The sequence below is a fragment of the Saccopteryx leptura genome, chromosome 12 (assembly GCF_036850995.1).
Source record: "Saccopteryx leptura isolate mSacLep1 chromosome 12, mSacLep1_pri_phased_curated, whole genome shotgun sequence".
Lineage (NCBI taxonomy): Eukaryota > Metazoa > Chordata > Mammalia > Chiroptera > Emballonuridae > Saccopteryx > Saccopteryx leptura.
In genome coordinates, this window is record NC_089514.1 from 4623904 (window position 1) to 4646188 (window position 22285).

At 51.1% G+C, this 22285-nt stretch overlaps 1 protein-coding gene across 4 annotated transcripts in view; it reads left to right on the forward strand.

The window, feature by feature from the left end:
* DOCK4 (dedicator of cytokinesis 4) overlaps positions 1 to 22285 on the forward strand; it is a 353243-nt gene that overhangs the window by 122450 nt on the left and 208508 nt on the right. For all 4 annotated transcript variants that reach the window (XM_066354464.1, XM_066354467.1, XM_066354466.1 and 1 more), the window contains exons 2-3: positions 19090 to 19173; positions 21293 to 21333. In XM_066354464.1, the coding sequence (XP_066210561.1) occupies positions 19090 to 19173; positions 21293 to 21333 (125 nt within the window). The remainder of the gene's footprint in view (positions 1 to 19089; positions 19174 to 21292; positions 21334 to 22285) is intronic.

Here is a 22285-nt window from a genome sequence, read left to right on the forward strand (position 1 = left end):
TAAAAATAGAAGGAGGAATGAATGGGAAGTTACACAGGACTGAGTACTGTATGACCGTGATCATGTTGTACAGGCGAGTTTAAAACTTAGAGCATTCTACTTAATGAATCGAAGCCAGAGGAATTTTTGAAGTTCCAATTAAGTTTTTTACTTTTTTCATCATAAAAACAGTAATATCTCAAATAATGCTTATAAGGTAAGAGAAAGAGTTTAGAAGAACCATTAGAAGGTTTTACCACTATGTACCCCCATTAGAATGTGAGAAATGAAAAATACTGTAAGGACAAGGTTTGTATGAGGATGTGGGACAGCCGGCACCCGCTCTTGGTGAAAATGGAGAATGACACAGCCCTTAGGGGAGAATGTGTTTTACAAAATTAAATGTACCCCGATCTTAGGACCCCAGTCATTCCACCGATTATCCATGAAAAATGAAAACTCTTGTCCACAAACAATTTTGTGCAAGAACGGACATTTCAGACTTATTCATACGCACTTAGAGTGTATGTGAACTCCGGTACACGCGCAGAGTGGAATAGTACGCAGCAACGAAAAGGAAGGGACCGTGAGGTGGGCAGCAGCACGGATGCCTCTCATAGACGCACTGAGCAAAGAAGGCGGACCCAAAAGAGTATACGTTATACGAGTCCATTTACGTTACGTTCAAGGACAGGCAAAACTTCGCTCTGGGGACAGAAATTCCAACGGCGGTTGTCTATGAGGTGAATGGCAGGAAGACCAACTGGAAAAGGAACTCCCTACAAGGACCACAGTGTTTTGTATCTTAATTAGGGTGTTGGTGAAACGAGCGTACACGTTTTTTTCAAGACCCTTCACGTACACTGAAGATCTGTGCACTTGGTCGGGTCTAATTCCTCACCTTGCTTGGAAACACGCTGAATGTGAACAGCGTGATAGTGTGGAGCGTCTCCCTATTAGGAAACGGGAGGCGATGAACTCTCTCGGGCTTCCTCCCACCGCCCTCCCTCTGTGTTCCTCAGTTCGGGTTTCACCGTGTGTATCCCCTGATCTGGGGTCCTCACCCCCACTTGTTCAGTCTTGGTTCTTCGTGTAAATAGATTCTTTGCTCACCGTGGGTGTCTTGAGCCATGGTTTTCCCGTTTCTGAGCTTTTCAGTTTGCCTCATCTGTTGTCAATCCTGACTTTCGTGGTCACGTTGTTGTTTCGGTTTCTTTATTCTAAGGCTCGTGGGTTTCAGATGTTTGCAAATGCCTGCCCTTTGCTTTTCCGCTGGAACCACAAGTTAGCTGGATCTAATATTCTCGTGTCATGTGCCACCTCTTCTAAAGACGTGGCCCCACTGTCTTCCGGGACCAAGTGTGACTGTGAAGATGTCTGCAGTCAGCTTCCTTTTGACGGTCATGCTTCCTCATCCAGTAAGATGGCTTGCTCTTTATTTAGAATGTCTGATTTTTTTTTTTTAATTCTTATGTTCAACTCAATTGCTTAAATTTTAAAATTATGTCCAGATTTTCCCTGGCACGAGAATGCTCTTTTGAGCTACTTCTTCATTTCTCGCATTAGTTTGCCAGTAAAGCTCAATGGAAAAATTCAGGCACGCTTCGGAAAGCATTGCTGAACTCGTTGGTAGGATGTAGACCAGGGGTCGGGAACCTATGGCTCGTGAGCCAGATGTGGCTCTTTTCATGGCTGCATCTGGCTTGCAGACAAATCTTTAATAAAAAAAAATAATAACGTTAAAAATATAAAACATTCCCATGTATTACAATCCATTCATTTCCTACCGCTCATGTTCATGGTTGTGGGTGGCTGGAGCCAATCACAGCTGTCCTCCGGGACAACACCAAATTTTTATTGGTTAATGCATAACGTACACGGGTCATTGTATTGCTCTCACGGAATTACATTTTAAAATATGTGGTGTTCATGGCTCTTTCAGCCAAAAAGGTTCCCAACCCCTGATATAGCCCGTGCCATCGGACTGAGAAGCATTTCTCTCTCCTTCCTGGGGACAGTTGTTTGACTTTTCTCTTTGGGGATGAGTGTGGGAGCATTCAAAAATCAACTTCTAAATTCGAAGTTTTATGCTTTCTCATCTTCCTGTTCTTCAAGCCTCAAACAGGAGCTAACAAGAAACAGGATCATTTTTATATTTGCTTTTTTTTTTTTTTTTTGGCCTTCCCCCCTTGCAAGTGTAAAAATATAAACAGATTTGGTCTGTAATTGAGCTATGTTGTCTGCTGTCTATAGATTGGATGTGCTTTGGAATTACTTTATATTAAGCTCTCCAGAGGCACATGCAATATAAAAAAAAAAATGGGGAAAATATTAAAAGTATGCCTTAATGTCATCTTTTCAATCTTTTTTTTTAATTGATTGCTTTTAGAAAAACAGACATAGGAAGCAGGGGAGGGAGAGAGAGAGAGAGAGAGAGAGAGAGAGAGAGAGAAGCATTCATTTGTTGTTTCACTTAGTTTTGCGTTCACTGGTTGCTTCCCGTATTGGTGGCTCTGACTGGGGCTCAAACCTGCTAAAACCTGCAGCCTTGGTGTTTCAGGACGACACTAACCAGCTGAGCTCATCGGCCACCGCCTGCCTTGATGCCTTCTTACTGGGTTGTTTGCTTGCTCAGAAGTGATTCCATCGAGTTCTATTTCATGGAACCTTCGTCAGCTCAATAAAGGGGGACATGAACACATCCCTGGCCTTTCCATTGGGAGTGTCATAATAAAAATATATATATATTTGGAGATTAGATATGTTTTGTTCTCATGAAAAGTAACTCATTAAACATTTTCTTTTATCAGTTGATACTTTAAAGGCAATCCATTTATTGTCACCTCTTCTCTACTCACCCCTCCTTGTAGGTGAGTGTGGGGTGTTGAGAGGGAACGGGACAATGTCAGCCGGAGTGAAGGGTCACAATGGTGCAGCTGGAGATGAGATCTAGTCTCTGTTTCCGCCGCCCCCTTCCCTGCTGTTGTGCGCGGTGTTCACGCGATGCACAGGAATCCAACCGACGCAACATACTGTGTGGGGAGGGGTTCAGGACAAGACAGTCCTTCCTGAACCCTTTGCTGCCTTGCGGCAAATACCAGAATACCGAAAAGCCCTTTCGAAGAATAAGACAAGCAGCCCCAGAAATGGAAGCCCTACACAGCGCTCATGTGGTATATCGCTGTCATAACGTATGGAGCGTTTTCTAAAAGTCTAATCAGCTTAGCTGTAGACGCCATTTCCTAGCCGTCATTGGTGCTTTTAGCCGGTGTTTAGGATTTCCAGTTCAAGGTAAGCGGCACCTTCAGCCTGCGTCGTTATCTGATTACTCAGCTGAAGACGGGATCGTGCTTCTGTTAGCTTCTCTGTTGGAGCAGATGTTTCTGTACACGCTGCTGACAAATGATATTTCATCATGGTAATGCGGCCAGGGTTCGATCAGAATAACAAAATACGGACTTTTCCTCCAAGATGAGGTACACACGGTCTCCGTCACACTTCCCTTGCGGTCACATTTTTAAAGCTGTCTATGACCTACTCAAGGATCTTATTAGAAGATGAGGATTTCTGGTGAGTGTCCCGCGGTGTGCCGCCGTGGCCTCGCCCCGGGGCTCGCGTCTCCCGGCCCTGTTCCTGCGGAGATGCTGCCCATCCTCGTCTTGCAGACGCACCGCCTTCCTTGTTCGGAGCACAGGCTTGTTGTTGTGATTCTCAGGGAGCAGTAGCGTTTGATCGGTTGCGTTTCGAATGCACACTGCGCGCCTCTTTCGGTATTTTAGCAGGAGACCTTTTAATCCCACGCTCGTCTCACTTTAATTCTCGTTCGCTGGCGTTTCCCTCCTGAGTCTGTTTCCCAAGGGTTAACCAAAGAGTTTGGCGTGAGGCGAGAAGTCTCCCTGGAGAAGCAGATCCGTCTGAAGAGGCTTTAGATGCTGAAGGACGCATAGCGAATTCTCTTTGAGAGGAAGTCAGTCAGTCCACGAGGTATCTGCCGCTCGGGAGGGAGAAGGGGCGGAGTGTGGGAGGCGGGGAAGGAGGCTCCCACTTGATTAAAGGTTAGAACGCACGCACACAGTGAAGCTTATAAAAACTGGGCCGGGCTTCCTCTCTGAGAGGTCTGTAGGAAGATGTCATCAATTTTTAACAATATAAAGCTTCTATGAAGAAGGGCTGATGAGAGGGAGAGAGAGATGGAAAAATGGAAGGGGAGAGGGAAGAGGGAGAGGAGGAAGGAAGGAACAAGCAATAAAAAAGGACGGAGGGAGGCCCTGGCCGGTTGGCTCAGTGGTAGAGCATCGGCCTGGCGTGCAGGGGTCCCGGGTTCGATTCCTGGCCAGGGCACACAGGAGAAGCGCCCATCTGCTTCTCCACCCCCTCCCCCTCTCCTTCCTCTCTGTCTCTCTCTTCCCCTCCCACAGCCAAGGCTCCATTGGAGCAAAGATGGCCCGGGCACTGGGGATGGCTCCTTGGCCTCTGCCCCAGGCGCTAGAGTGGCTCTGGTCACAACAGAGCGACGCCCCGGAGGGGCAGAGTATCGCCCCCTGGTGGGCAGAGCGTCGCCCCCTGGTGGGCGTGCCGGGTGGATCCCCCGGTCAGGTGCATGCGGGAGTCTGTCTGACTGTCTCTCCCCGTTTCCAGCTTCAGAAAACTCCAAAAAAAAAAAAAAGGGAGGGAGTGAGGGAAGGAGGGAGGGGAGAGCTGTGAAGAGTTCCAGAGTGGAACTAATCCTAAAGCAAAACCTCTGTGGTGCCTTACCTTAGACAGGTGAGAGAGTGATGCTCCAACCTCACGGAGACCAGCCAGTAAGAAAAGGCATTGATTGGTGGCATCAAGGATGTCTTAGTGGGATCAGTAATGGATTGGGGTAAAGACCATCCTTAATTTCTGGCCATCTGTTGACTGAATGATTGTGTTCCCCCCAAATTAATATGTTACCGTCTGACCTCGTTGTCATGGTGTTTGGAGGTGGGGCTATGGGGAGGTAATTGGGTCAGGAGGGTGCAGCCCTCGTGAATGGGATTAGTGCCCTTAGAAGAAGAAGCCAGAGAGCTAGGTCAGTTTCTTTCCACCATGTAAGGATACCACGAGAAGTTGGCCATCTGCAACTCAGGAAGAGGGTTCTTAACAGATCCTGACTGTAGCAGCACCCTGGTCTCAGACTTCCCATCCCCAGGAGGGTGAGAAGGAAGCTGCTGGTCTCAGACTTCCCATCCCCAGGAGGGTGAGAAGGAAGCTGCTGTTGCTTAGGGACTATCTGGTGTGTGGGATTTTGTTACAGCAGCTTGAGCTGAGCAGGTCCCTCCACCCCCGTCCTTGGGGTCAGTGTCCTCCATGCCTGTTTGTCGTAGCTGCTGGTGTCCTTGATTCTGCGGCCTTGTCGTTGGAGGGTGACGGTTCTGGTTGTTTGGTGCTCTGCTTGTCACATAACATCTCTGCTCTTTCCTCTCTGCTCCACACTGGTGTCTTGGCACTCCAGGAAGGGGACAGACAGGCGCAGGGTCACCACGCTGGACCGAAAGCCACGCCGGTGACTTCTGCCTTGCCCTGCGTACCCTCCCTCTCTGAGTATTCGTCATAGGTTATGGCCACCACTCACAGTGGCAGGTGGCCGTCCCCCAAATTTAACCGAGCTGGAGAAAGTGTATTACCTGGGAAACCCGAGGCTCTGCCTCTTTCTGCCACAGCTGCTGCTCCAGGGGGTCATTGTACCCAGGGCTCCCTTTGTCCCCCTGCAGAGCCTCTTTCTAGTGAGCTCTGTGTAGCCCTCGCCGTTCACATCTCTTAGAGCTCGGAGTCTCAGAAGAACGAAGGGTCTTCTTTCTCACCAGCTTCGGGCCAAACGTGGAGGGAAGTGTCTGTTTGACCTTGCTCAGTGCTTGGCCTCAGGAGAGTGAATCTCCCTCCCTGAACGCCGGGCGCTGGGAGGACCCATTAGAAAACATGGAAGGCTCGCTGCTCAAGGTGTGTTCACTGCAGCCACTGTCGCTGTTAGTGCTTCCTGGTTTTTGTAGCACCATTGTGATTTACAGACACTTGGAAAACGCGAATCCGTCGTGTGGCTGCACGTGGGCAGCGTGAGCACAGCCGCGTGGGTGTCTATGGTTGGCCGTGGCCAGGGGCTGTGTTTGGGCAGGTGGTGTGTCTGGGGTTCCAGCATTCACAATGCAGACAATCTGGGCTCTCTCTCACCCAGCTCTCTTCTCCGTCTCGGGGTGTGTTCTCCCTCGGGGCAGCTGCCTGCGCAGCCTGCACTTCAGCACCTAAATACGGACGTCCTCTCTCCGCCAAACGGACATCCCAGTCCTCCGTGCTGCTCGGGAGGGCTCTGAAGCCAGCACTGGGACTCGTAATGTGACGGGCTCCTAGTGATGTTCTCGACGCCAGTGAGGTTCTCCTGCAGGTGAGACTGCGTTGCTCATACCAAGAAAGTGAATTCCTCGAGCCACAGGAAACCATGAAGGTACATATGCAGCGATGTAGACATTCAGAACGGTTTTTGAAATATCACAGCTATTGGTCATGAATGTTTAGGAAAACCCACGAATCGCGATGCAGTTTTGTTTCAGCTGTATTTCTTGAAAGTGGCTTCTCTCTGGGAAGTGTCCTTGAACTCCCAGGGCTCACGTGGGATCAGACTGGTTTATGGTAGTCTCCCCTTCCGTCCACACAAGCCTTCAGACCACCTGTGAGTGCGGTGACAGCCTCCATTAACACCACTGTCGTTGGGACGAATGGACTTCCACGTGAGTTCAGGAGTGGCTGCTGGCTGACGTTTTTAGATGAGCCAAGCCCAGGTGACATGTCTCACCCTGCACACGAGCCTGGCAGCTCAGGGATTAACCCTTGAGTAGCACGAACGTTCACAGACGTCCTCGCTCAAAGGGTTAACAAAGGACGCACTACTCGAAGGGTTAATGACAGTTGTCGTCCTGTGTCAGTTTCAGTTTGCAGAAGGCCCCGCAAGCAAGCACTGTGCGTTGGCCCTGTGCTGACAGTGCGCGGTGACAGTTTATGAATTATCTCTCCTCATTTACCTTTCTCCCTTGAGGCTGCTTTGGGTCTTTATTCCTACAAAACGAGTCCCTCTCCAGGACCTGTCGAAGAACGTCAGCGGTTCTGTGCTGCCGGCTTGAGGGGTTCACAATGCGCTTCTTCCTCCAGTGGGTGCTGGGAAGGGGTGTGCTGGAGTGTGTGTGTGTGTGTGGGGGGGTGCGTCCCTCACACCCAACTGTCACTGAACAGCTTATGTGCCCCCGCAGTGGCCGTTTCGTGTTTGAGCGTGCACAGGCACAATGGTTAGGTGTGCTCTGCGTCTCATGGGCCCCACGGATGGATCAGAGAACCAGCAGGCGCCGTTCCGAGCTGGGGCCCCTGGCAGCTCTGGGACAGCTTCTTCACGGGCACCTGGATAGAGACAGAGGCAGGAGTACTCAGAGTGCACCTTGCGTCCTAATCACGTCGGACCAGTCCTGCTGCGTGTCTGACTGGCATGCTAGGCGGTCCGTTCGACAACACCAGCTCCCCCAGCGTTATTCGTTTTAAACAATTAGAAGTCTGGAAACCACCCGTCAGCCCACGAGCAGGACAGAGCTGTGGTGTGATTCAGTGTGAAATGTGTGCCGTCCACGCAGAGCGACCCGGCCTGGGGGAACCCAGTGAGATGACTGGAGTCTCTCTTGTGCAGGGAACAGCAGCGTGGGCTGGGGCTGGCTGTGGAGACCGTGACGGGAGGAGGTTGTCGTTCTTCTCTGCGTCTCCGTGTCACTGGAGCTGGGTCCCTTCGGGAAGCTTTCCTTCTGGGTGCAGACGCCTCGCACAGGGTTTGTTTTTTGCTGTCACCTAGCAGGTGCTCAGCCCGAGTCTCAGTCCTCACGGTCCTTGGACCCTGAACACCACATACTCCTGTTCGAGTTTGAGAGAAGTGGAGTCCTCCCTTCCATTTTGTCCCGTCTTTCCAGGACTGGCCTTCACGGTCCAGCCGCACTTCCTTGCCTGGGGGGTCCCGCGCTGGATGGCTGGTTCTTTCCCTTTCTCTCTTTTACTCAGTTAAAACTCGAGTCACCTGTAGTCCTTGTTGTCGAAGCTTCACCCTCCGTCTTCCAGATCAGCTGGGGACCTCTCTCCACGCACCGCCCGGTTCACACCATTCGTCTTGTTCTTGCTGGACTGGACTGGGACATGGTCCTCTCTTCTCTGTCCTTCACTAGACTGAGAGTTGGGAGGAAGCGCCATGCCTCACCCACCTGGGCTCTCGCCTCTAGACCTGGTGCTCAGGGGGCTGCTTAAGAAATGATAGTGAACCGGCACCGGCTTTGGCGAAGGAAGTGAGAGTGACATTCGAAGCATAAGCCAGGGTCCTTTTCTTTCTTCTGCTTTCCGGAGCTGGTGCCTCGACGGCTGCCCGAAGCCTCGGCTCTCCGGGACCACACAGGTCCTGCTAACATTTCCTCTTCTCGCTTGGTCAGGACGCCCCACGCCAAGGGAGCCGACTCGGTTTACCACTTGCTTATCGATCCCGTGTGACTCAGTGTCTGTGTCGTGAACTGAAATTGGGATCCGTGAAGACACAGTAAGGAGAGCCCGTCGGTGCCCCGAGTTCCTTCCTCCGTGCTTCAGAGTCGGAAACGCCAGAATTCTGTGAGGGCATCGACCTTTCCGCCGTGTTTGTGGGGTTGACTCACCCAATCATCGATTGTGGCCAGCAGTGGCCCCCAAATTATAAAGCGCCTTCAAGTGGCAACTGAGTTCATCCAAACCAGTTAATGTCCTTGGCTATCCAGCAATAAAACATCATCCTGAGCAACGTCTCTGCTTCTCACTAGAGCCAGAGCTCACCCTAAGCCACCATTTGTCTTCTTGACTCTTTAATTTGGATGTTTGTTGCCTTTCTTTCTTTCTTTTTCTTTGTATTTTTCTAAAGTGAGAAGCGAGGAGGCAGAGAGACAGACTCCCACATGCGCCCGACCAGGATCCACCCGGCATGCCCACCAGGGGGCGATGCTCTGCCCATCTGGGGCCTTGCTCTGTTACAACCAGAGCCATTCTAGCGCCTGAGTCAGAGGCCACAGAGCCATCCTCAGCGCCCGGGCCAACTTTGCTCCAATGGAGCCTCAGCTGTGGGAGGGGAAGAGAGAGACAGAGAGGAAGGAGACGGGGAGGGGTGGAGAAGCAGATGGGCACTTCTCCTGTGTGTCCTGACTGGGAATCAAACCCAGGACTTCCACACGCCAGGCTGATGCTCTACCACTGAGCCAGCTGGCCAGGGCTGTTTGTTACATTTCTGATAATATGTTCAAAGTGCTGTTGACTTGAGATGGCTAGGAAGTCATAGGCAAAGGAACTGGGGTCTGGAGCGGAGGTGGGAAACTTGTTCTGTAAATGGCCCAATGCCAATATTTCAGGCTTTCTCTGTCTACAGTTTAGGACTCTACAATCTCTGTTGCAACAAGTTTACTCTGCCGTTGTGGGGGGTGCGAACCAGACACAGTCTGAGCAGGATTGAGCGTGGCTGGGGTCCAGTGACCTCTATTTATGGATGCTGGCATCTGAACTTCATCTAATTTGCACATGTAGCAAGTTACTGCTCTTCTTTTGATTTCTGTCTGAGGGTTTACAAATGGTAAAACCATTCTTGTCTCGTAGACCTTACAAAACCAGTAACAGGCTAGATGTGACCGCTGGGCCCTCCTGTGCCGACCCCCGTTCTAGGGACGGTTGTGAAGGTAGTAAGGGGGCTTCTATTAAGCACCTCCAATGTGTGAAATAGTGTTCTCTGTGTTAGAAAAAGCTGTGGGAACTTGGGGGTAAGTGGGGGAGACTAATGCTTGTACAGATACCAAGGGGTTTGCCCTGGATATCCAGGGAGTAGCGAGACGGGGCACTTAGCTGAGCCTAGTGGGTGGGGAGATGGCTCTGTGTGTGTATTGGAGTAGGCAGGGAGGGCTGCCTGGTGGAGGTGATGACATTCTCTTAGTTGAATTTAAAATGCTTTAGAATCAACCCAAGCCATGAAAGGGGCTGAAGTCTGTTCTCACAGTGGGACCCACACGAGCCACGTGGAGTTAAGAAACAGTATCACAAGTGAAAGGAGGTATCTGTCGCTGATACAATGAAAAGATGCTGAGAGAGGAGGCCCCAAAGGAAGGCAGGCATCCGGGCCAGACCAGAGAGGGTGAGAACTTTTCCTGAGCAGATTTTGGGGATCACTGAAGAGTTTTCTACGGGCGAGCCGGGATCAGCTCAGTGTGAGGATGGGCCCAGTGGGAACCGGAATGGAAGGAGGATCAGGGGGCTGAAGCAGGAGGCAGCAAGGGGTGGCTGAGAGGGGGGGTCCTCAGACTGGTGGGGGGGGACCTCCTCCTTGCCTGGTCTGATAACTGGGACAACAAGGCCGAGAAATATCCAGAACAGCTCGAATAATGAGTGCGTCGGCGCCGTGCACAGCGCAGCTGGAAGCCGGCTCTGGGTTTAGTCCCTGGCCCCGTGCGGTGTCGCTGCCCCCGCGGTCACTGCACACACACAGCGGAGAGCTGAGCTCGGACCTCCGCGGGGAGGAGGTAGAAACGGCAGCCCTTTCTCCCTCCGTGGGTCCCTAGCGCCCAGCGTGGCGCGGGCGTGTGGGCCGCTCCGAGCCCGGGTCGAGGGGTGGGCTCACATCAGCAGTCGGAAGACATCCGTGCTGTCACCGGCGTCGTTAGAGACTTAAGCGTGGCCCTCGGCGTTTCTGCTGATGAGCGCTTCCTCAGTGACCGGCTGTGTTCTAGAACTCAAGCTCCTCAACTTGGGAATTTGGTTATCTCCCGAACGTCCTCGGTAGCGTGAAATCAGGAGGAGGGCGTCGCAGGGCTTGGCTACCTTGGTGAAAGGCTTTGTGTCACGCTCTCCTAGGTCCACGTTAAGCACGGCTCAGAACGACGGGTCGTGAGAGCGGCACTGTCACGCGATAACGGAGAACCAAGTCTCCGTTCCCAGAACCACGTCTGTGGGTGAGCAGTGGAGGGAAGGAATCGGGTGGTGTTGAGCAGAGGCGTGACGTGACCGGTCTCAGGCTGTTGAAGCCTCGTTCCGGCCGCTCTGTGGAGAATCCGTGTTGGAAAGCAGGGTTGTGGACGCAGGGTGAGCAGTTAGAGGTGGTGGCTATAATCCCGGTTAGGGACGATGGTGGAGTGACCGGCGGGGGACTGTTGGTGGAGGGCAGGTGGCGCTCTGGATGTGCTTGAGGAGGGGAGAGAAGGGAGGCCGGGGGAGCCCGGGGCTCTGGCAGGGGTGGCTTTGCAGAGCTGGTAGTTGCAAGCTGCAGACTGAGCGAAAGGCGTTGGGGATTGACACCGAGAGGCTTCTTCTGTTTCTTGGTTTGGCTTTTACCAAGCAGAAGGACCTGCCGCAGCTGGGCCATTGCTCGGGGCGGAAGCTTTTCAACCTGGGGGAGTTCAGGATGGATCTGTACTAAGTATCCTGACACAGGCTACTTCTTTTTTTTTTTTTTTTTTTTTTTTTTTTTTTTTTTTTTCATTTTTCTGAAGCTGGAAACGGGGAGAGACAGTCAGACAGACTCCCGCATGCGCCCGACCGGGATCCACCCGGCACGCCCACCAGGGGGCGATGCTCTGCCCCTCCGGGGCATCGCCATATTGCGACCAGAGCCACTCTAGCGCCTGGGGCAGAGGCCACAGAGCCATCCCCAGCGCCCGGGCCATCTTTGCTCCAATGGAGCCTTGGCTGCGGGAGGGGAAGAGAGAGACAGAGAGGAAAGTGCGGCGGAGGGGTGGAGAAGCAAATGGGCGCTTCTCCTGTGTGCCCTGGCCGGGAATCGAACCCGGGTCCTCCGCACGCTAGGCCGACGCTCTACCGCTGAGCCAACCGGCCAGGGCCACAGGCTACTTCTAACAGGACCCTGCTGGTCTTTGGGAAGCTGATAGAATGATCTGTTATCGCTACCTGTGTATCAGGAACCAGAAGAGGCTCAGTCTTCTGGCAAAGCAGAGAAAAATATCAGCTTGCGGAGGGAAGAGAGCGGGTGACTCTGAACTCCTCTGTTTGGATGGAATCTTGGTTAGTGGGTCCTTTGTGGTGAGTTTGTCAGAACCGGGGCCGGGGGCGGGGGCGGGGGGCAGGAGATGACCTGGAGCACATCCTGTCACAGGGCACAGGAATGTCTTCCCCTGTGATTGTCGGGGTTTTAAACAGTGTGGCCCCAAGTAGACACTGGAATTTCCGGGCATAGTAGACCTTAGTTCTGCGTCTCTGTCTTGGGTAAACAAACAGAAGCAAACCTTCCTGGTCGCCAAGCTGTTTAAGGAAGAACTCACAGAGCAAGGCAGAATTTTTATTTTTTTAAACTGCATTTTTCTAGCAGGCAAACCAGATATGCTGTAGTTCTTAAAACGGCTAAAATTGCAGACATATTTAGTACACAAAAAAGACCTTCAAAGTCAGTGATTGAGAAAGGAAGTTCGAGAGGTAGGCTGAGCTTCCACTAACGTTGCACACAGCGTGAAGAGCTACAGTTAGACGAGATGGCAGGAAGGGGTGTTTTGTTTTGTTTGTTTGTTGATAGTCACTAGTTTGTATTTGTGTATTTGAGTTTTATCAGAAGTCTCTAAATTCAGAATTTTAAAGCACAGTACTTTGGACTCTTGATGACAGCCTGTGGTGGTCAGTTCTTTGATCCATTTCTTTTTATTCAGAAATACTTTAACTTAATCATTTATATTGGTTGCTTTTAAACTTTTAAGAACCCACTACATTTACTTGTCTTTATTACAAGTGGTAACCAGTAAATTGCAAATGCGTTTTAATCTCTAACTAACCTATGGCTATTAGCAGAGGCTGTAAACAAAATGCTTTTTTTTTTTTTTTTTTGCATTTTTCTGAAGCTGGAAACGGGGAGAGACAGTCAGACAGACTCCCGCATGCGCCCGACCGGGATCCACCCGGCACACCCACCAGGGACGCTCTGCCCACCAGGGGGCGATGCTCTGCCCCATCCTGGGCGTCGCTATGTTGCGACCAGAGCCACTCTAGTGCCTGGGGCAGAGGCCAAGGAGCCATCCCCAGCGCCCGGGCCATCTTTGCTCCAATGGAGCCTCGGCTGCGGGAGGGGAAGAGAGAGACAGAGAGGAAGGAGAGGGGGAGGGGTGGAGAAGCAGATGGGCGCTTCTCCTGTGTGCCCTGGCCGGGATTCGAACCCGGAACTTCTGCACGCCAGGCCGACGCTCTACCACTGAGCCAACCGGCCAGGGCCACAAAATGCTTTTTTTTTTTTAAAAAAAATCACACTTATTGAGGGAAGAAGAAACAACCCTACCTGCTTATCTGTACATTGGCGTGGAGAGGTAACGTCGGGGATGCTTGGGAACTCCAGCTCCTAAGCTGTCTTGTCGTTGAGTGGAATTATGTTAAATTCCCGCACGCCTGTGGAGGAAACATTCCGCCTCCAATTTAATGTTTGTATGTTGAGGTTCTGTTAGGGAGTTTGAGATTCTCTTCCGAAACTGTCTGTGTTGTTTGGAATTTCTCCCCCCCTCCCCCCGCAAGGTGATCACCTTGGGGCACGGAGCTTACGCAGGCAGGCGGGCGGGCGGCTGACAGGAAGGTTGGAGTCCCTGGCCTTGTGCCTGAGCCCCAGACGCCTTCGCCTCGTCAGATGTAGATCGGGAACAGACTGAGTCACCTCTCGGAGGATGCTCAGAAAAATAAAAACAAGTGCAAAATGATCATTCCAACCTAAGAGCTGCAGTAGACTGCGTGTTCCTAATTACCGTGTTGTGAAATCAGTGGCTGGTTTGGGGCCCGGAGCTGTTGTCTGGTTTTGAAGATATTTTGCAAAAAAAAAAAAAAAAAAAAAAAAATGTAACCTTATTTGTTTGGCAACTTTCATGGTGAGAGGGTTGGGCACAGTGCTTTTTCATCTCTGTTTTAAAAAGGAGGTGCGTTGGTGGGGAGGAAGGGGAGATAGGGTCTTTACGTTTCATGTAAGCAGTGTAGCCATTTGCCAGTGACAAGGAAGCCAGATGTCCATTCCTGTGGACACCGCCTGGGGTCAGAGGCCAGCTGGAGTCTGCAGCCCAGGCTCCGGGAGCTGGTGAAACTGGACATGGGTTGAACAGAGGGCAGGGCCCTCGGGGGCACCGGGCGCCCGCAGAGAACCCTGCGGGGGGTCAGAGTTCCTCTGTAATTGATAGGGCTGATGAGCTGGCAAGGCTTGTCTGGTTCCTGGTTCTCGGATTTGGCTGTTGGGTTTTCATGAGCTTGGCCTCAACTTGCCGTTAACATCTCCGAGTTCAGCGAGCCAGCACCTGTTCCCTGCATGTCTTCCTACTTTAGAAGTCGTCACTGAGGGGAGCTGTGAAGTTGGGGGGGTCACAGGGTTCGATGGATTCCTTTGTTCACAACTGCCATAGTGTAGCAGTGATGTGACTGCTCCTGTGTGGCCTTCGAGTCCTCACCCCGTGCCGTGAAGGCTGAAGAATGGCTGGACTGGGCCCCTGCCAGGCCCCAGAGGACATTTGTACCCTCCCCTCCCGTGGGTCAGGTGGCTACCGTGTCTGCCCCGGGGGTTGGGCTGGGTGTGCGGCTGAACTGGAGAGGTGAGCTTCCCGTGACCAGGTTCCCCTGGCGCGGTGGTCGGCAAACTCGTTAGTCAGCAGAGCCAGATATCAACAGCACAACGATTGAAATTTCTTTTGAGAGCCCAATGGTTTTTTTTTTTTTTTTATTAAATTTAATCTGCATTCCCCTGAAGCGGGAAACGGGGAGAGACAGTCAGATCCACCAGGCACGCCCACCAGGGGGCGACGCTCTGCCCCTCCGGGGTGTCACTCTGCAGCAACCAGAGCCACTCTAGCGCCTGGGGCAGAGGCCAAGGAGCCATCCCCAGCGCCCGGGCCATCCCTGCTCCAATGGAGCCTTGGCTGCAGGAGGGGAAGAGAGAGACAGAGAGGAAGGAGAGGGGGAGGGGTGGAGAAGCAGATGGGCGCCTCTCCTGTGTGCCCTGACCGGGAATCTAACCCGGGACCCCTGCCCGCCAGACCGACGCTCTACCACTGAGCCAACCGGCCAGGGCCGAGGGCCCAATGTTTTAAACTTAAACTATATAGGTAGGTACATTCCTTATCGAGGTAGCGCCCGCACGTGGTATTTTGTGGAAGAGCCACACTCAAGGGGCCCAAGAGCTGCATGTGGCTCACGAGCCGCAGTTTGCCGACGGGGGTGTCTGGGGAGAAGGGGGGGGGCTGGCAGACTGGCAAGATGTATTTATTCCTGGCTATCCGGTCAGTACCGGGGGCACTGAGCCGTGCGGATAGATCACCAGATGTGGTGGCTGTTGATGGGACTCGGGTCTCCTAGGAGACCAGGATGGGAAGCACGGTGTTTGGAAAGGACTTAGCTTAGTCCCACCATCTGTCCGTATTTTCCAGTATCCCCCCACGTCCCCCTCCCCCATCCCTCCTGTACTGCCAGCCCCTTCCATCCGTCATTTCCAGTGCCTGCGAAATTGTCATTTCGGTTGCTCAATTGAGTAAGGAGGCTATTATGCAGTCGCTCGAGAATTCGGTCATTGATTCTCAATTACCAGCTTCTTGAAATATCCAAAGTGTAAATCAGTTGTACGTTGGAGACTGATGGTAGTTTGCAGTCAGTCTTGTTTTAGTAAGATTTTAATAATCTGTTCTAACACAGTGTATGTACAACAGAACCAATACATGTGAGCTGTCGTGACCCTCAGGAAGGCCGACCGCCTTGGGTAAAGGATGTATTCTTGTATAAGATTATTCGGAAGACATATCAGTCGGTCCTCTCCGGAGAAACGAAACCAGTAGGCTGGAGAGAGATGCGCATACATGATCTGTGATGAGGAAGTAGCTCGTGTGACCACAGGGGCCGGGAAGTCCCTCAGAGGAAGCCAGGGTGCCAGGAAGGCGGCTGATGTCCCTCCAGAGCTCTCTGTGACCAGACGCACATACACAGGGCCTTGGGTTCAGGAAGTGCTGTCTGAAGAGGTCACGCGGTGTTTCCACGTTGCGCAAGAATGTTCATTTTGTTCACTTGCCAAAACAAATGAAACGTTCAAGTTGACGTTTTATTTGGTCATCTCAAGGTGATCATCTCTGCAGGTCGTGGTGCTAAATGTATGCCTTAGTTTTTAAGGATCAAGTTTGGACAGAGACTTGGCAAAAATCTGTTATCAACTGGTCATTCCAGAAGTCTTCCAACTTGCTCCAAAGAGGGAGAATTGTATCTGGATAGAAGAGAAAAAGTTCTGCTTCCACAGTGAAACAGCGAAAACACTCCCGACGGGGTAGCCGGTTGTTCCATCCTCCCCTCAGCAGTGGCACCTCCCTAAGTGGTGCCCCGTTTGCCTGGTGAGGTGACGGAGATGCCAAGAGGCTGTTCTCTTGGCCAGAGTCACACAGCGACGGTGTGGTGGGAGTCGGGTTCAGACGCCCGTCTCCTGATGTCCACTGTGATGTTGTGGTCCTCTTGCCGTCCGTTCCACTGGAGCCCCTGAGGACAGAACCAGCACTTTGAGGATGGCAGCAACACTGCAGAGGACGGCGCAGGGGAGAGGGTGTAGAGATGGAGGCTGGACAAGGTCAGAGGGCAGGAGGACGTTCAAGAAGTGATAGGCGCCCTGGCCGGTTGGCTCAGTGGTAGAGCGTCGGCCTGGCGTGCAGGGGTCCCGGGTTCAATTCCCGGCCAGGGCACACAGGAGAAGCGCCCATCTGCTTCTCCACCCCTCCCCCTCTCCTTCCTCTCTGTCTCTCTCTTCCCCTCCCACAGTCGAGGCTCCATTGGAGCAAAGATGGCCCGGGCGCTGAGGATGGCTCTGTGGCCTCTGCCCCAGGCGCTAGAGTGGCTCTGGTCGCAACAGAGCAAGGCCCCAGAGGGGCAGAGCATCGCCCCCTGGTGGGCATGCCGGGTGGATCCCGGTCGGGCGCATGCAGGAGTCTGTGTGACTGCCTCCCCCTTTACAACTTCAGAAAATACAAAAAAAAAAAAAAAAATGAGAATGTGGTCCCGTGTGGGAGCTGGTGACCGCGTTGGTGGGGTGGCTTTAGGACCCAGTGAAGGCCGGATTGTGTGGATTGGGACAGGAATATGGGGGACATCTATGAATGGTGCTCAGGAAGGTGGCAGGGCAGGGGCGGGGAGGGGGGTAGGAGGGAGCAACCAGCGATGGGGAGGTGTTCTCGGCAGCCTTGGGAGTTACAGCCTTGGCCGTGAGCGTAAGAGCTGTGCACGAGGCCGGGGCCGCGGAGTTCACGCACTGGGATCTCGGGAGTGTCCGAAGGACAGTATTGAGCCAGTGGGGCTGGGAGGGGCTCAGGTCACTCCGTGAGGGTCAAAGGCAGTTGTGGGTGCAAGTCTCTTCGGAAGCCTTGTCGATGAGAATCCGTCTGTCTGTTCAGCTGTCAGCCCCTGTACGAGGAGGACTCTGAGAGGTGCCTGACGTCATCTGTGAAGCAGATGGGCCCCTGGTTACTCTCCGAGCCAACGTCCAGCAAGTCGCGAGGAGGCCACGTAGCGTGTATGACGACAGGGAGGGCGTGGCATCGTGAGTGGGTGCTTGTGGCAGCGGTCCTGACCTGGTTACCGTGGACGTGAGTGGGTGCTTGTGGCAGCGGTCCTGACGTGGTTACTGTGGACGTGAGTGGGTGCTTGTGGCAGCGGTCCTGACGTGGTTACCGTGGACGTGAGTGGGTGCTGTGGCAGCGGTCCTGACGTGGTTACTGTGGACGTGAGTGGGTGCTTGTGGCAGCGGTCCTGACCTGGTTACTGTGGACGTGAGTGGGTGCTGTGGCAGCGGTCCTGACGTGGTTACTGTGGACGTGAGTGGGTGCTGTGGCAGCGGTCCTGACCTGGTTACTGTGGACTTGTTTCCACCGCGTCTCCCGTACCCGGGACTGTGTTTTCTGCCTCGTGTTGTCACTTCTGCCATTAACCTTGCTTAGCGACCATCGAGGGCTCAGCACTTCTCTTCACAGCCCGTTCCTGGTCGGCCCGGTTCTATTTTTGACAGCTTCCTGTGTTCCTTCAGTCTTCTACAACACGTCGCAACAGTAGCAGTCGTTGATCGGGCGGGTTGGGGTTGCAGCTGAATCCATCTGAAACAGAATTCTAAAGTTTGCTTCCGAAACTGTGGTCTTTGAAAAATCAAGCCCTCCAGACATTTGCCCTCACGTTTGCCGTGAACGGCTGGCTGGTCCCGCAGACATAGTATCGAACAGCTGTCTCTCCTCTCCTCCTGTGTCCAGGTCCATTTGTGTTACTTCTCCAAGGTCCTCTCCTCTATGAGTCAAGCCTTGCTTTCCCGGGGAGATCTCTGTGCTCCTTCTCTGTCAGAATCCCTCTGGCTGCCTGGGTGACTGATCCACACTCACTGTCCTCTCTGGTCGCACATCCCGGTCCTGTCTGGCCCTGCAGAATGTCTCAGAAACCAATCGATCGATAACCAGCAGGGAAGGGGGGCTGTGTGGTAACCCCTCTCCCCACCCGTCTCAAATGCAGCGGCAGCTCAGGTGTGGGGGCATGGTCATGGTGGCTGTGTTTGTCCTGGGGAGGGGTCCCATCATTCCCAAATAAAGGCACCATGGATCACTACACAGTAGACGGATATTATGCCATGTACTGGGCTGGGTCCAGGGGACGGCGTCATGAGCAATTAGACACGGTCTCCTCTCTTGTGGAGCTTACAGACTTAGAAGACAGTTTCTTTGATCAGCATAGCGGAAAGGTAAACCAGGCTTACTAACGAGTAAGAAATATAGTCCTCATTTCGTATGGAACATGTATTTATTGAATAACGATCATGGGGTAGAGGCCTCCGGATGGGGCATGAACACAGCAGTGAACAAGGAGGCCACGGGAATTTAATACATTCCACATCCTTGAAATGAATACTTTTCGACTGAGAAGCTGGCAAAGTATCTAAATTTAAAGACTGACTTTTCAAAACCAAATACAAGGGAAGTGTGGCCGTGGAATCTAGCTATCACAGCGAACGTCCCGGTCACACTCATGTTTCCTGCACAGCGATGTCGAACAGGAAGCGTAGAACTGCCCATGGCGGTGTGACCAGCGTCATCTCTTCTGTGTCATTTCTTACAGTCATCGCCAGTTTCCGAGGCACCGTGCCCTACGGCCTGTCGCTGGAGATCGGAGACACAGTTCAGATCCTGGAGAAGAGTGATGGTAAGTGACCCCCTGGGGTTGTAGGAACAGCCCCCCCCTGAGCAGTTCGTTAGGTTTATAAACTCTGTCCATGCCCCTCTGTCCATCTGGAGATTTTCCGGGAGTCACTGTGAACCATTTCTGACAAGACTTGTTTCCTTTGTTTCCTGCATGGTCGATGTTGGGTGTGTGAGAAAGCCTCGTCTGGTATTTTGATGCTGATGGCATCTTGTTTCCCTAGCAGTAGATACCAACCTAGAAAACCAGTCGAGGCTACTGTATTTGAGGGGGTCTATGACTCAGTGCCAAACTGAAGACCTTTCTTAGAGTCTCCAGGGATCGATGGACTCCCCTGGACAGGAGGTCCAAAAGTGCCTCACCCAAGGTCAGGTGCCCGGAAACTTCAGGCGAGGCCCCCCGCCCGGGCAAACTCTGCTCTCACGGTGCCACCTTCTCCCCTCAGCCTTCCGAATTTGGACTGAAATTATTCGGTGTATGTGGAATGTTAGTAGAACATATATTATTAATTTGTATGACAGATAACAGTGAATCAAGATACCTAATATATTCTCAAATGTTTCCATCACTGATCTGCAGTCCTCTTTAAACTCCAGTCCTCCAAAAGATCCCAGACTGACGTGACGTTTCTCTGCTAAGAGAATGAACGCATTTTAAAGTCCCATCGGTGTATCCCCATATATTCATTTTCCTCCTTAACCTGTTGTCCTTATTAGGAATTTATAATATGATAATCTTCTATCATCTCAAGGTTCATTACTGATGAAATTGCATTCACCCGAGCAGAGCTATTACATTTGGTTAGAGCCCGGCACTACATTGTGGTGATACATTTATCCTGGCTACTGTAATTGATGCCTTTAAAAATGTAACATTTCTATGTCCTTGCCAGATGCATTCTGTCTACTTCTACTTTATATACAGATAAATATAAAATCTGTTTTGAATTCATGCATGAAAATAGGCTTCACAGCTAATGGGAGCTGTTTTGCAACATAAAAACTTTCTGTGTAATGTAATTGGACAGACCTCTCCGTGACATTTCTGCAATTCTCGAAGTTTGGTTTCGGTTAGAATAATTATTTAAGTAAGGGATGCATTTCTAGGCTGTGTGTTTAAGGGATTTAATAAACCCTGAGATATAGAAATTCCTGATTCTCCATTTTGCTCTTTCTTCTGATTTTAAAACTATTAGGTATGATTTTTGTTTTACAGTATATCCTTTAAAAAGAACTTATGAGGAAAAAAAAAAACTTTAAAAAGAACTTATGAGGAACAGAAATATTTAAATACAAAGCTTAAGTATTTCTTTTTGAAAATTAAATTAGTCAAAAAATTGGATTCAGCAGAACATTTGTTACATGGTAAAATAATACCAATAAACAAAATGGTTTCTATCCTTGAAACTGCAAGTTGAAAATATTACCTTTATAGGGGCTATATATTAACCATATAATTTACGTGTGTGTGTGTGTGTGTGTGTGTGTGTGTGTGTGTGTATCCCCTGTACCTGTTTCATATAAAAAAAGGTACACTCCCCCTTAAGGATGGTGCTGTAGAATTGATTCAGCATTGCTGTTGGAGGTTAAGGAATAGTCTTTCTACAGAATAAAAGTAGCAGTGAGCTTGGTTGGGGGGACAGTGTGCTGATGAATGAGAGCCCTGAATTCTCTTAGAGGAAGAGACCTGGCATCACTCTTCTTTTCTTCTTTGTTTCTAAGTTTTATTTTTGTATCGGTTTCAGATGGGCAGCACAGTGGTGAGACAATCCTATACCTTGAAAAGGTGGTGGGCACCGGGCACAGTTAGTGCAGTGTAGCTAACCCTCTGCCCAGGACTGCCTTCTCTCGGCTCATGCAGTCAGACTGACTCCACCCCAAGACAGTGGCCTGAAGGGCGTGCAAAGCCCCACATGCCTCAGCCGAGCACCGTTCTTTGGTGGCAGGGTCCGGGATTCGTAGTCGGGCAAAGAGAATCGGGAGATACAGCAAATCCTGGGCAGATGCTTGCATTTCACTGAGACACGGCAAAAGCGAACAGATTGATTTGTAATTGGTTTTTTCTTTTTCTTGAAAGTATCACGGTGGCTTATTTAACTATGGCTCTGATTATTTCTCCACAGGCTGGTTCAGAGGATTTGCCTTAAAAAACCCAAATATCAAGGTAAAAAAAAAAAATATTTATTACTTTTAACCACAATGATGGGATTTAAGTAAAAGAGTTGTTTTACTCTATTTCCATTGTACAACTGAAATTACAGTCAGGGCTCTTCGTTGAAGCGCCCTGGCGGCAATGCGAATTTTCATAATTTTGGAGATGCCTTTGAACTCGGATTACAGTTAAAATATGCGACTCACGTGATAATCCCGTGTAGCTCTGGGAATCTGTACCGAGAAGACCTTAGTAAGCTCATTACGTATAAACAAAATCTCCTTGAAGTGTTAGTTTTTGCAGAGGGCGAAATTAAAGTGCAGGCAGGGGACATACGTATTCCAGAAGAAATATTGAATCGCGGTATACAGTGTGTCCGTAAAGTCATGTGCTCTTTTGACCGGTCACAGGAAAGCAACAAAAGACAATAGAAATGTGAAATCTGCACCAAGTAAAAGGAAAACTCTCCCAGTTTCATACTATTCAGTGTAGTTCGATGTGGGCTCATGCACAGATTTTTTAGGGCTCCTTAGGTAGCTATCCCGTATAGCCTCTACAGACTCGTCACTGACTGGTGGCCTACCAGAACGGGGTTTCTCCACCAAACTGCCGGTTTCCTTCAACTGCTTATCCCACCGAGTAATGTTATTCCTATGTGGTGGTGCTTCGTTATAAACGCGCCGATATTCACGTTGCACTTTGGTCACAGATTCGAATTTAGCGAGCCGCAGAACACACTGAACTTTCCTCTGTACCATCCACATCTCGACTGTCATGGCCGTGGGCTGCTTCGCTGTATACACGGTGTTACATCATCATCTGTGCATGTGCACATGCTGCCACATCATCCTACAGAAACTGGGAGGGTTTTCCTTTTATTTGGTGCAGATTTCACACTTCTATCGTCTTTTGTTGCTTTCCTGTAACTGGTCAAAAGTGCACCATGACTTTACGGACACACTGT